The sequence below is a fragment of the Sarcophilus harrisii genome, chromosome 6, assembly GCF_902635505.1.
Source record: "Sarcophilus harrisii chromosome 6, mSarHar1.11, whole genome shotgun sequence".
Lineage (NCBI taxonomy): Eukaryota > Metazoa > Chordata > Mammalia > Dasyuromorphia > Dasyuridae > Sarcophilus > Sarcophilus harrisii.
Window position 1 is genome coordinate 253,987,367 of NC_045431.1, and position 14,166 is coordinate 254,001,532.

General features: G+C 34.1%; 1 protein-coding gene across 1 annotated transcript in view; it reads right to left on the minus strand.

The window, feature by feature from the left end:
• Positions 1–12,387, minus strand: part of LOC116420116 (vomeronasal type-1 receptor 4-like) — a 44,996-nt gene extending 32,609 nt beyond the window's left edge. The window contains 4 exon segments of the mRNA XM_031943708.1: positions 7,897–7,970; positions 11,395–11,452; positions 11,455–11,620; positions 11,622–12,387. Coding sequence (XP_031799568.1) covers positions 7,897–7,970; positions 11,395–11,452; positions 11,455–11,620; positions 11,622–12,350 — 1,027 coding nt within the window. The 5' untranslated portion in view covers positions 12,351–12,387.
• Between the last annotated feature and the right edge of the window lie 1,779 nt (positions 12,388–14,166).

The window sequence follows — 14,166 nt, forward strand, 5'->3', positions numbered from 1 at the left end:
TACAAGAAAAGGAGTAAACCATTCCCAAAGATTCCAATTATAATCTGAAACACATATGTAAAATGCAGAGGATATCATTGCTAGACTGCATTCCTTATTTTCTGGTCAGAATGATATTCAGATCCAAAGTGACCTGGGAATGAAGAGAAAAGTTTCTGTTATAAAACAGGAATTCAAAAGCAGATTCTGCATATTTCTAACAATAAGGTGATCTTCATTAATCCTTAGTTGTTACAGAAATACAAAGATTTAGAAAATATTTTACTCCCACTAGTTTTCTATTTTTTTACACTCTTGTTGCAAGTATTCTTATTTGAGTGTATTTTAATTTTATTTTGTAAATAGGGATTTTTAATTCTATTTTATGTCTCATATGTTTGTGTATTTATTTGATTATATACGTATGTAAATATATTTGCCTTTTGTTTAGAATAGCATTGATATTTTATAGATCACATAAAAACTTTACTCATATGATCAGATAATTTTTATAGAATAAAGTTAGTAAATACATTTTTCTTTATTATTTAACAATAAAATCCAAAAATAGGAAAAGAAGAACACTTTGCCATGTACACAATTGAACATGAGAAAGGATTTATAATATAAAGCAATACATTTTCTTATGAAAAACCCTATATAATATGTATGACAATTATTCAGAGATGAACATCTTTTCTTTACTCTTGTAGTTTTTCATTCCTTTTCTGTTGTGTACTTTGTAATTTTGTTTTCCCCTTTTCTTCCTTTTCTTACTTCAATCCCTGAAGAAAAGTCAAATTTAAATATATATATATATATAAAGACATTGTGTGAGTACATATATATAAGCAGACACACATATACAGATTAACTTATACACAAATATAAATACATTCATGCATATACATAGATATCTATAACCCTACTTACATATCCATACATATGTATATGCATCTGTATAAGACTATACAATGCTTGTGTGTACCTCTATATCTCTTCCTTTATAAGTTGAAGTTGTTCTATAGTTTTCTAAATATACCTATTCGTTATTTACTGCTACAGTCTCTTCTCTATGACAACACTTGTAATTTTGGAAGAAGCTAAGATGGATTTGTCAGGCAACATCAACACCATTGTGGCCAGGGGTGATGATGTACCTGCTCTTGTTTTAGTCAGAAATCATGGAAAAACAATCCTGTTTTTGGTTTTCATTAGATATTAATGAAATATTTATGACGCTCCTATGGGCCTCTTGAGATCACAGAGAAAATACAACTCTTTTCAACAGTAGGTTACTGTAATTACAAAGCTCATAAATACTTTCATTTCAATGATCCTGCTGCATTTAATATGGACACATCTATGACCACAAAGAAATATTCACAAATGCAACTGTCACTGATGGCAAACTTAGATTCTTCCCAGTACATAAATATTATATAGTATATAAAGTAAGCTTTGGATGAAATCTAATTGGGAAGGACTTTTATATTGTCTTTTATATTCACACAAAGAGACATATACACATATAACTTTTACAATACACTGATCAATATCTGTTTAAAAATGTTGATTTCTTTAAAGCTTCATACATGATTTATGTACCAGAAAGATGTGCAGCAGAGAGCTTTGGATTGGAACACAAAATATAAATGGATTGAACCCCTGTTTGCTCCCCCAACAGCATGATGACCAGCTTATCACTTAATTTCTATATGTTTCAAACCTACATCAATAACATGAGCATCATACAGTTAGCTTATATGTTATCTGTAAGGATAATATAGTATGTTTGAAAAGGACTTCAAAATCCTTGTTTAATGCTAAATGTTCATTTATTTCTGTAGAGATACATGCAGAATCCTAAAAAAAAGTTATACCAAATTAATAAACGCTGTGTAATTTTTTGAGAGCATTCACAACCTTCTATTCAGACACAATGCAGTGATGATTCTCTGACTCTTCCTGACTTTCAGCAAATATTTATTCTGTGACTACGGCTTGCTGACGACAATCCTTGGTAGCATACAGTGGCTTTCTTCTTGACTTGAATACATTTCTGATACTGACAAGTGAGCTTTAATCGTTTAGTCTACATGTCTCATGGGCTCCTCATCTTAACCAATAAATCTTTCTGAGTTCTTTTCCTACTTCAGTACCTGCTTCATACAGATGGATAATTAGACCATACAAATATAGTAGAAGACATTCTCTGGCATAAACTGTTGCCTTGCCAAACATTGTACAATATGATTATTTAAGGGCCCATTCTCTGTCTTTATATTTACAGACCAGGTTCTTGCCTGATAAATGTTCATATCAATACAATGCATTTCTTAATTAAACAAAATGTAACCATAACACAGACAATCATAGCATAGGAAATTCAGAGATTTTTAAATATTTATTGCTTTTCACTGTAACAATTTTTATCTGAATATAAGCTGAAGCAATGGTTTTCCTAAAGGCATAACAGAAATTTTATTGTAACAAAAGAATGAAATATGAAGAGATAATCTGATGCACATGGATTGTAGGAAAAATACTGCTTACATCAAGGCTATATAACCAAAAATTAAATATATCTAGATCAATCCTTGGCCAGAAGAAAGGATAATAATTATGTTATTGTTGATATTGCTATGGTAATTTTGCTATGATTTGCATTATCATAAAATTGTCAAATAATTAATAATCATTGAAGAAATGTATATTTCCTAATAAATTGGTGGTAGTAAATATGAGTCCATGGCCAAAAATTTTTCAAAATTGTTATCATCATAATATTAATAAGAAAATATAAAATTATATTGGACTTCTTTGCATTGCAGGATACATTCCTGTTTCTGTCAGATAAAATTCTGTGCCCCAAAGTCCATTGCTTCTAAGTTGGATGTCCTTGACACTTTACCATGATTCATGGACATGCAGTGCACTTCTCTATCCAATAAGCCTTTTAGCTACCCTGACTTCGTATATTTTAAAATTTATTTTTACTTACTGGAAAAAGCAGTTAGCTCTCTGCCTCAATGCCTCAGGTACCCTGGATGCCCATGAATCATGCCTTATTGGATAGAGAAGTGGACCTGAAGTCAGGAGGACCTGAGTTCAAATCCAACTTCAGACATTTAATAGTTACTAATTTTGTGACCTAGGCAAGTCCTTTAACCCCTTGCCTCAGCACAAAATAAAATGTAGGAAGTCATTGATTCTAAATTAACCATGATTATTAGAGTGTCAGAAGTTATGTTCCTATAAAAGAATAAAGACAAAGGAAGTCTGAAGGAAAGGAGGAAAAACTTCATTGAGAGTACCTTCCAGTTAATCAATCAGTGAAAGCTACATTGAAATCAAACAGGCACAAAGGACAACTAGGGAACAGAAGAGGGCAGGAGAAGGAGCTAAATAGCAGGCAGAGAGCCGAGGCACTGAAATGCAGCCCCAAAAACTTCCTTTGACTGTGAAAATATCCCTCAGTTCCATTGGTCTCAGTTACCTCACCTGTAAAATGGGTGCTTTTGGTCAACTTCTCTGACTTCCTTTAAGCTCTATAATGCTCTGACACAAGAAAGGGATGTGACTTTGGAACTTTTGCTTGAACAATCCCAACAGAACTTCCAGCCTGGAATCCATATAATTTCCAGTCAAGTGTCTGTGTGAGGGAAGAAAGCATAGAGGTCACAGGGAGAGCCTGAAGCAGCCAGGGGTCTAAGCCTAGAATGCTCTGCCAAAGCACCTTCAGATGGGCTCTGAACTTGCACAGTCACAGTGACTTTTCTCACACATTCAGCCTGAAACAGAGATCAGAGCTTCTCTTTCTCCTGGATTGAGCTCAGACTCAAAAGTTTCCTGATAAAATGAGAAAGGAACAATCAGGATGTCATTTCCTCCCAGGAGGGTTTCAGTGCAGAATCTGCCAGCATCTGAATCATAACCAGCTGAGCACTGCATCTCCATCCACTCCCTTTAGCCTGGTCGGAACCACTTAAGGGGAGATAAAAACAGAGGTACCGAAGACTGCTGAAGAAGAGCTAATATGTCCCTGCTGCAATCTGAAAAGGAATAATCCCTACTGAGGCTGCATCTGCAACATCTCTTCTGCCTCCCAAGAACTGGAAAAACAACTTTTCCCCTAGATGAGATTTCTAGGAATCTGATCTCTGGAACAAAGATGGAGAGTTACTCACCAGTCTGATCTGTGCTGCCAAAGAAGTGGATACAGTTGTTAGTGTGTGTGAGTGTGTGTTTGGGTAAGTGTGCATGTGTGTGTTCTGGGGGATGGTCAGGCCTGAAGTTATAAGCACAGCCTGTTCTGAGCTCATCTCCCCAAGAACCTCAATTACTGTCACCTCAAAAGTAAAAGTTGGGAGAAGGAATCTGCCATGTCATGACATCCCTTCATCTTAAATAAAAATCCCCAGCAGTTATTAAAAGTGACTAATTAGAATCTCTAAAGGAGCAACACTTTACCTGGTGGGGAGAAATTTTCTTTCTGCTTAAAAATATGAAAGGAAGAAATACAGAGAGTGATTTCAGTGTATTGGTATACCAGGGAACAATTTCCTGAAATCTAGGAGATCTACCAGGAACAACAACAACAACTCATCAATTCTATTCTTTCTGAAAATAATTATAATTAATTGAACACTTTATTGTAGAGACAAATCTTTGGATAGTCAAAGTAACCATGTGAATATAGTACTACTATGATTTTTTGATATTATATGATGGTGATATATCTTTAGGAGTTTGTTTAAAAGAAAAAATGTAGGTAACACATTGAGAGCAAAGTAGAATCATTGAAAGTGGATGTATTCCTGTGTGAGTATTTTTTGTTTTGTTGGGTTTTAATATTAGGAAACATGCTTATAGACATGAATTTGTTTTAGAAATATAAGCATAAATCAAGGTTTAAACTACTTTAGGAGAATTATTTTATATAACCTGTTCTCTTTATTAGTCTACCTGAACTGTAATAAGAAAAACATGACTGAAAGAACTTACATGACATTATCCAGGATCAGAGGATAAAATGAATAATACTTTCTACTTGAAGTCAGGTTTCTTGAATTAAATAAAGTCCGCTATTCCCTCTATCACCTGGTTGTCTGATGATTGAATAAAATTTTCCCAATTCTCTAGTGAATTCCTCCTATCTTTGCTTTGCCTAGCTTTGATTGGTAGAAAAGTCTGGCTTATTAATGAAACTCTATCAGCATTTATTTCTCCTATAGAAAACTTCAAGCTTCCATCTCTATGATATGTTTATTCAAAAGTCAAAATTGAAATAAAGTTCAACTTCAATTGTGAGCAAGAGGGCTCATGAAGGAATGGTACCCAATGGGTCATGGTGACAGCAGGATGGGAAAGAAAAGGGTGTAGCATTAACAGAGCATGTCCTGCTTGATTGAAATGGACACATTCATTGGAAATACTAGCATCACTAGCACTAGTTGACTCATCTTCATATGTGGAAGAATATGTCAAAAATATGGTAGGAAAAGGATCTGTTTCAGGATACTATAACTTGCCACAAAGATAAGGGATTAGGGTGGTCTATACTATCTTGTCCAACAGTAATACAAAGAGTATAAAACATGACAGACATTCGAACCCTAAGGTTCAAAATTCGGGTACGTGGTTCTGTTACAACGAATGCTTTATTAGCTTTATTAGTATTAACTTAACCTTCCTTGGAGGAGCTTAGATTTCATTAACTGAAGATGTGAGTTATGATCATGGAAGGTGGACATATTAAAATTGCATGTTAACATTCCAACACAAACAAGAAAACCCAAAACAACACTTAATATATTGCTAATAATAGCTAGATAATGACTTTTGTGATGCAGTCTTTTATTATCTGTAGATTAAAAAAATGATGTTCGTAATTTTTTTCAAGCTTTTGGGTAAAAAAACTCGATGAAACATTTAGGAAATAATAGGAATATATATATTATGTGTTTTCTGAATCTATGTTTTTATTCTTTTATTTGGTTTTTAAAATTTAGAAACATTCCAATAGCATGTGAATAGCAATGAATGAAGATAGGTTGTGAATTAAATTGAAATAGGTTATGTTCGATACTTATCCTATACTTTATACAATTCTCTATATTCTGTGAGAAAGGTTAGCAAGAGGATTTTAATGCCTTTATCTAGAATTTAGAGATAATAAAGACTGAATTAATAATTTGCTTTCATTTATCTTTTTATTGAGGTTTTTAGGAATGCTTCTTGCATTAATTTGAATTCTGCAATTTTCATTGAAAGTTATTTTTGCAAATATTTTGAAGTTATTGAGTTTATCTGAATTTAAGTCTTGAGCTTCCTTGTCACCATAACACATTTTTGTTGAGATTACATTATGATAGTTTGCTAATTTTTCTTACTTATATAACACTGAAATTCATTTAAAATTTGACTTTCTTCATCTTTTGGAAGAAGTGGTGGAGAGTATCACTGTCTCAAGTTTTAGAGCTTTATTGTGAAAATTTTTGTTATTTCTTTGTTTTCCTGTGGTTTTCATAAGTAGCTCTTGCAGTTTGTCAGTTTTCTGGGATTCTAAGATTGTGTGAGTTAAGAAAGGCATGGTAACTGTTCTCTTCCTGTGAATTCTACTTCTTATTTTGGAAGATACTCTATCTTCCCTAAAATCGAGCAATTGTGCTTCTCTCTTGCTCTAAAACTGTTCACCAGGAACTAGCAACGCTACTTCCTCTTTACTCAAACTTAAACCAGAGCCCTTGTTTCTCCACCCGAAAACTAGAACTCAGATTTGAGCACTGGGCAAAAGAATGGGTAGCACATATTTCTGCTTCTGACTGAAGTTATCTTTGGTTGGAAAAATGGCTCTACTAAAGCACTTCTTGGCACCAGAATAACATTTGATGCATTATTTTAAAATTATTTCTGAGGGAATGATGAGAAGTGTCAGCTCAAATGCAGTTTCTACTCTGATATCTTGGATCTGAAATTTTTTAATTTAAAAAAAATTTTGTTCAACTAAATTTTTCTGCTACTGCCTTTTATGAATGCTTAATTTTTCATTCCATTTCTCTGATCCTTTATTTCTTTGGAAATCCTTTATTATGTGCTCAACTCTTATCTGCCTCAGTCATTATTTCTTTGAAAGCTGGTTTTAGAACTCATTCTCATACTGTCTTCTTTTACAAGATGGGTTTCTCATTTATATTATCTGTAACTTTCTAGGAATTATGCATCACTTCATGAAATATCAAAAATCCATTTTCATTGTGATTGCTTTACTTTTCTGTTATAAACTTTAGTATGGAATCATTACTTTTATACTTTTTGCTAATTTCCTTTTCTGATTATATGATACTTATATATGTTCTGATTTGTCTTACAAATTTTATTTCAAGTATTTTTTTTAATATTATTGTTCCTTCTCAGATTAATTTAATTGCTGCCACTTATTTCCCCTCACTACTATGGTGAAGATTTTTTTATTTTACATAACTCTTTGAAGTTGGATAGCCTCATGTACTTTATAGAATGTGTAGTGAGGATCAAGTGCAAACCTGGCAGAGTTCCTGTACAAAAGTATTCCTGTGGAAGAAAGGATTTAATCACATTTTATCTTAAGTGTTCTTCAAAAGAGATTTGTTCCCTTTCTTCCATGGACCCTTCCTCTGTGGTACCATAGGGTTTATTGCAATAAATAAGTAAAATTAAGCCTAATAAATTCTTGAAGTTGCTCAAAGCTGAATAAGTATTTTATACCCAAACAATATATTTACTCTATGACCTCTTTGTCATATATAGGAAGAGCTCAATGGCATTTTCAAAAGCCAAAATCACTCATAGTTGCAGACTTAGGACTTATATACCCTCAGAAAAATGGATGTTTCAGAGTGTGAAAACAAATCTATTTGAGACAGCTGCTCTTACCTTCAAGATCAGAAACACTGGGTGCATAAAGAGATCTTTTAGACTTGGCTGGAATTTGATTGGTCCTATTCCATCTATAATTTTTCAGAGAAAAAAATAAAAATAAACAGAATATAAAGAGCTTGCTCAGTAGACACACACACAAAATCTTGGTAGTGTGACCAGAAATTGTATCTTGAATCTCAGAGTCAAAATTAATTATTCTCATTTTACAAAAGCAAATCAACAGCCACACTGCTTCTACTGTCACTACTTTGCAAAGTAGTTTTCTTTCCCTCTGTCAGTCTGTACTGTCTGTCTCTCTCTGTCTCTGTCTCTGTCTCTCTTTCTTTCTCTGTCTCTCTCTCTCTCTCTCTCTCTCTCTCTCTCTCTCTCTTTCTCAGTCTCTGTCTCTCTCTCTCTGTCTCTGTTTCTCTCTCTGTCTCTCTGTCCTCTCTCTCTCTCTCTGTCTCTCTCTCTCTTTCTCTCTCTCTCTCTCTCTCTCTGTCTCTCTCTCTCTCTGTCTCTCTCTCTGTCTCTCTCTCCCTTTCTCTCTCTCTCTGTCTCTCTGTCTCTCTCTCCTCTCTCCCTCCCTCCCCCCCCTCTCCCTCTGTCTCACTTTCTCTGTATGTGTGTGTGTGTCTGTCTGCCTGATTGCCTGTCTTCCTGTCTGTTTCTCTGTCAGTCTCTGTCTTTCTCTCTCTCTCTCTGTCTCTGTCTCTCTTTTGGTCTCTGCCTCTCTGTCTCTCTGTCTCTCTCTGTGTGTGTGTGTGTGTGTGTGTGTGTGTGTGTGTGTCTGCCTGTCTTCCTGTCTGTTTCTCTGTCAGTCTCTGTCTTTCTCTCTCTCTCTCTGTCTCTGTCTCTCTTTTGGTCTCTGCCCCTCTGTCTCTCTGTCTCTCTGTCTGTGTGTGTGTGTGTGTGTGTGTGTGTGTGTGTGTGTGTCTGTCTGTCTGCCTGTCTGCCTCCCTGTGTCTCTGTCTCCCTCTCTGTGTGTGTTTGCAAGCAAACTCCATTTCTCATTGTCCTTTTTAAAATGTCTGAAGAATTGAGATATATTTGAGGAAAAGGGAAAAACTTATGAAAAATCTCATTACTGTAAGGAAAAAAGGATTAAGAAAATGAAAAGTTATTGGCTTAATATAAAGAACAGAGACACAGTGCTTGGGTCTGTGATTTTCTAGTAATGAAAAATAACATTTAAAATTTTATTATCACATATCTGGTGGAACCTCTGCAAAACCTTAATCTCTTGTCATTAGTTCTTGACATTTGTGTGTATTGACCTTGGTTACATTATAAAGTGTCTTCCATGAGGAATAGAAACATAATTTGGAATTTGTAACACATTGAGAGAAAAGTAGCATCATTTAAATTGTATGGATGAAATGAGAAATGAACCTCAGATTTTAATTGGTCCTCTTCTATGTATAATTTTTTCAGAAAAAATAAAAATAAACAGAATATAAAAGACTTGCTCAGTAGACACACACACAAAATCTAGGTAGTATCACCTAAAATGGGATCTTGAATGTCAGAGTCAAAATTATCTATTTTCATTTTATCAAAGCAAATAAAACAGCAACACTGCTTCTACTGTCAATACATTTAAAAATATTGTTTCTTTCTGTCTCTGTCTCTGTCTCTCTTTCTCTCTCTGTCTCTCTCTCTCTCTCTCTCTCTCTCTCTCTTTTCTCTCTCTCTCTCTCTCTCGCTGTCTGCCTGTCTGTCTGTGACTCTGTCTCCCTCTCTCTGTGTGTGCTTACAAACTCCATTTCTCATTTCCCTCTTTAAAAGGTCTGAAGAATTGAGATATTTTTGAGGAAGAAGAAAAAGCTTATTAAAACTTCATTATTGTAAGAGAACAAAAGGATTAGGAAAATGAAAAGCTATGGACTATATCTGGAGAATAGTGACCCTTTGCTTAGGTCTGTGATTGTTTAGTAATGTAAAATAACATTTAAAAATTTTTGATCACATATCTGATTAATATTTCTTTTCAATATTATTGTTTCTTCTCTGGTTAATTGAAGTGCTGCCTCCTATTTTCCTCCACTGCTATAGCGATGACTTTTTATTTTACATAGTTTTTGAACTTGGATAGCCTCATGTACTTTATAGATTGTGTCATGAGGATCAAGTAGGAACCTGGCAGAGTTCCTGTACAAAAGTATTCCTGTGGAATAAAGGATTTAATACATTTTATCAAACAAAATTTATTCCCTTTCTCCCTGGACTGTCCTCTATGTTACAATAGGCTTTATTGCAATAAATAAGTAAAATTAAGCCAAATAAATTATTGAACTTAGCTCAAACCTGAATAAGCATTTTATACCCAAACAATGTATTTACTCTATAACCTCTTTGTCATATATAGGAGAGCTCAATGGCATTCTCAAAAGCCAAAGTCACTCATGGTTGCAGACTTAGGGTTATATACCCATAGAAAAATGGAAATTTCAGAGGGTGAAAACAACTCTATTTGAGACAGCTGTTGTTACCTTCAAGATCAGAACATCAGGTGCATAAAGAGAACTATTGAGACTTGGCTGGAATCTCCGATTTTAATTGGTCCTATTCTGTATATAATTTTTTAGAGAAAAATAGAAATAAAGAGAATATAAAGAGCTTGCTTAGTTGATACACACACCAAAATTGTGGTAGTGTGACCAGAAATTAGATCTTGAATCTCAGAGTACAAATTAAGTATTCTCATTTTATGAAAGTAAATGAACAGCCTCTACTGTCAATACTTTTCAAAGTACTGGTTTTTTCTCTGTCCGTCTCTGTATATCTGTCTCTCTGTATCTCTCTGCTTTCTCTGTTTCTCTCTGTGTCTCTCTGTCTCTCCCTATCTCTTTCTCTCTCTCTCTGTCTCTGTCTCTCTTTCCCTCTGTCTCTCTCTCTCTCTCTAACTCTCTCTCTCACTCTTTCTCTCTATGTATCAGTCTACCTCTGCCTCTCTCTGTCTTTGTTTCCCTCTCTCTCTGTGTGCTTATAAACTCGATTTCACATTCCCCTTTTTTAAAATGTCTGAAAAATTGAGATATATTTGAGGAAGAAGGAAAAGCTTATAAATCTCATTAATGTAAGAGAAAAAGGATTAGGAAAATGAAAAGTGATTGGCTAAATGTAAAGAACAGAGATACAGTGCTTGGGTCTGTGATTTTTAGTAATGAAAAATAGCATTTAATTTTTTATCACATATCTGGTTAAACTTGTGCAAAATCTTAACCTCTTTTGTCATTGGTTCTTGACATTTGTGTCTATTGACCTTGGAGACAATTATGGTGTCTTTCAAGAGGGACAGGAACACAACTTGGAATTTGTACCAACGATCATTTATCATTACTCTTTTGCTGTGGAAAAAAAAAATATTGGTTTGGTGGACAGAACAGACATCTAAAAAGCAAAATACTCATTTTCTGATGAAGAGAAATTTCTCTTTTACTCCAGTGTCCTCTATCAGAAATAAACGTTTTGAAGTGAGATTTTAGAATTTATTTTCTTCTTTGAAATTTCATAGTTTCAATGTATTTGTTCTGAGATTTTAATGAATGAGGATGAGAATTTTTATTCTTTTGAAAGTATTACAACAACTGAGGATCTGTGAATCACTACTGATTAAAACAAAAGGACTTACTGTTGAGTAAAATGAAGTAAAAAATGCAGACATATGTATAGTCCACTGGCTTTTATCTTTAGATTTTTCCATTATAATAACAAAGATGGAACCAACTGAATAAAAAGCATACAAAGGAAATCATGAGCAACAAGATTACTTTAGTGGCTCTGGTTTCTGGGGTGGAAATGTTGACGTTATTGTTATGAAGGTGTTGGACTTGCCCTTTGTGTCTGAACAAAACAAGCACCATGTAGCCACTGGAAATGGCCATGAATCCCAGAAATACCGCATCATAAAGTGTCTTCCACATAACAAGATTGGAGGTCGTTATGGCATGCCAGTCTATTGAACAGTATCCAAGGTTGTTGTTAACATGACTGAATGTGTTGTTCCCAGGGCCAGTCACATGGAGAGGCACAACTACATCTACCAACAAATTGAGTACCCACATGAAGACACACGATGGAACAATGTATTCTGGGGCATTGGCTTTGAGCTTGGCCCATTTGGGGCTCTTGGAACTGATGGTGATGGCCTGGAAGACACTCAGAAGGCAGGTATTGCAAAGTGAAACTCCTCGGGCTACTCTCTGCAGATAAACAATGATTTTGCATTCAATGTCTCTCAGGAAAATTTTCTGGATACACACTTGAATTGCTGTGGGAACTCCCCTGAAAAGAATCATTAGAATATGGGAAAGGAACAAATTAACAAAAATCGTACCTATTGGTCTTATCCTTTTACCAGTGATAAAATTAAAGCCATACAAGAAAAGGAGTAAACTATTCCCAAAGACTCCAAGTATAATCTGAAGCATATGTAACATGCAGAGGATATCATCGTTAGGCTGCATTCCTTATTCTCTAGGACAGAATGATATTCAGATCCAAAGTGACCTGGGAATGAAGAGAGAAGTATCTGTTATAAAACCCGGAATTCAAAATCAGATTCTGCACATTTTTTACAAATGAGGTGATCTTCATTAATCCTTAGTTGTTACAGAAATGCTATGTTTTAGAAAATATTTTACTCATACTAGTTTTCTATTTTTTTTTTTTTTACTTTCTTGATGCAACTATTCTTATTTGGTGTTATTGTAATTTTTTTTGTAAATAGGGATTTTAAATTCTATTTTATGTCTCATGTTTTTATGTATTTGTTTTATTCTCTATTTATGTAAATATACTTACTTTTGTTTAGCATGGCATTGATACTTCATAGATCACATAAAATATGACTCATGTGCAGATCATTTTTACAGCAAAAGTTAATAAAAACATATCTTTATATTTATTATTTAAAAGTAAAATGTAAAATAGGAAAAGAATTAGGACACCTTACCATGTACACAGCAGAATATAAGAAAGGACTTAAAATATCAAGCAATAATTTTTTCAAGAAAACCTATATAATATGTATGACACATGTTCTGAAATAACCATCTTTCTTCAACTATAGTAGTTTATTTTGTTTTCTGCTGTGTACTTTTTATTTTATTTCTCTCCTTTTCTTCCCTTTCTTCCTTCAATCCCTGAAGAAAGTACTATATATATATATATATATATATATATATAATGTATGAATATATATATATATAAATATATATATATATATATATATATTTTACATGTAGTCAATATTTTTATTCTATGACATCTTTGTCACATATAGGAAAGCTCAATGGCATTCTCAAAAGCTCAATGACATTCATGATGGCAGGACTATAGGCTTATATGCCCTTTGAAAAGTGAAAAAACTCTGAGGCAGCTGTTCTTGCTTTTTAAGATAGGAAACACTGGGTGCATAAAGAGAATTATTTAAATTTGGCTTGGAACCTCAGATTTTTATTAGACCTTATGTATATATAATTTTTACATAGAAAAATTTAAATGAATAGAAAACCAAAGGACTTCCTCAGTGGACACACACACTCAAAATCTAGGTAGTGTGACCAGAAATTAGATCTTGAATCTCAGAGTTAAAATTAAGTATTCTCATTTTACCAAAGAAATGAATAGCCCACTACTTCTATTGACAATACTTTTCAAAGTATTCTTTCTTTCTCTCTGTTGGTCTCTGTCAATTTGTCTGTCTGTCTCTGTCTCTGTATCTCGGTCTCTCTCTGTCTCTCTCTCTCTCTTCTCTCTCTCTCTCTCTCTCTCTCTCTCTCTTTCTCTCTCTTTCTCTCTCTCTCTCTCTCTCTCTCTCTCTTTCTATGTGTGTGTGTCTGCCTCTTTGTGTCTGTTTCTCTTTGTGTGCTTACAAATCCTTAACCTCTTTTGTCATTGGTTGTTGACATTTCTCTGTTTTGAACTTGAAGACAATTTATCTTATGGCATGCCAGTCTATAGAACAGTATCCCAATTTCTTCTGAAGATGACTAAGGATCTTTCCTGGGACTAGTCACATATAGAGGCACAAACACATCTATCAGCAAATTGAATAGCCATATGAAGATAAAGGATGGAACAATGCACCTTGCATCTTTGATGTTGAATTCTACCCATTTAGGGCTGTTGGAACTGATAGTGAGGGCCCAGATGACAATCAGGTGGCAGCTATTGCAAAGTGTCTCAGGACACTCTTTGGAGATAAATAATGATTTTGCATTCAATGTCATTCAGGAAAATTTTTCTGGATACATACAGAGGATTACAAATGGAACTCCC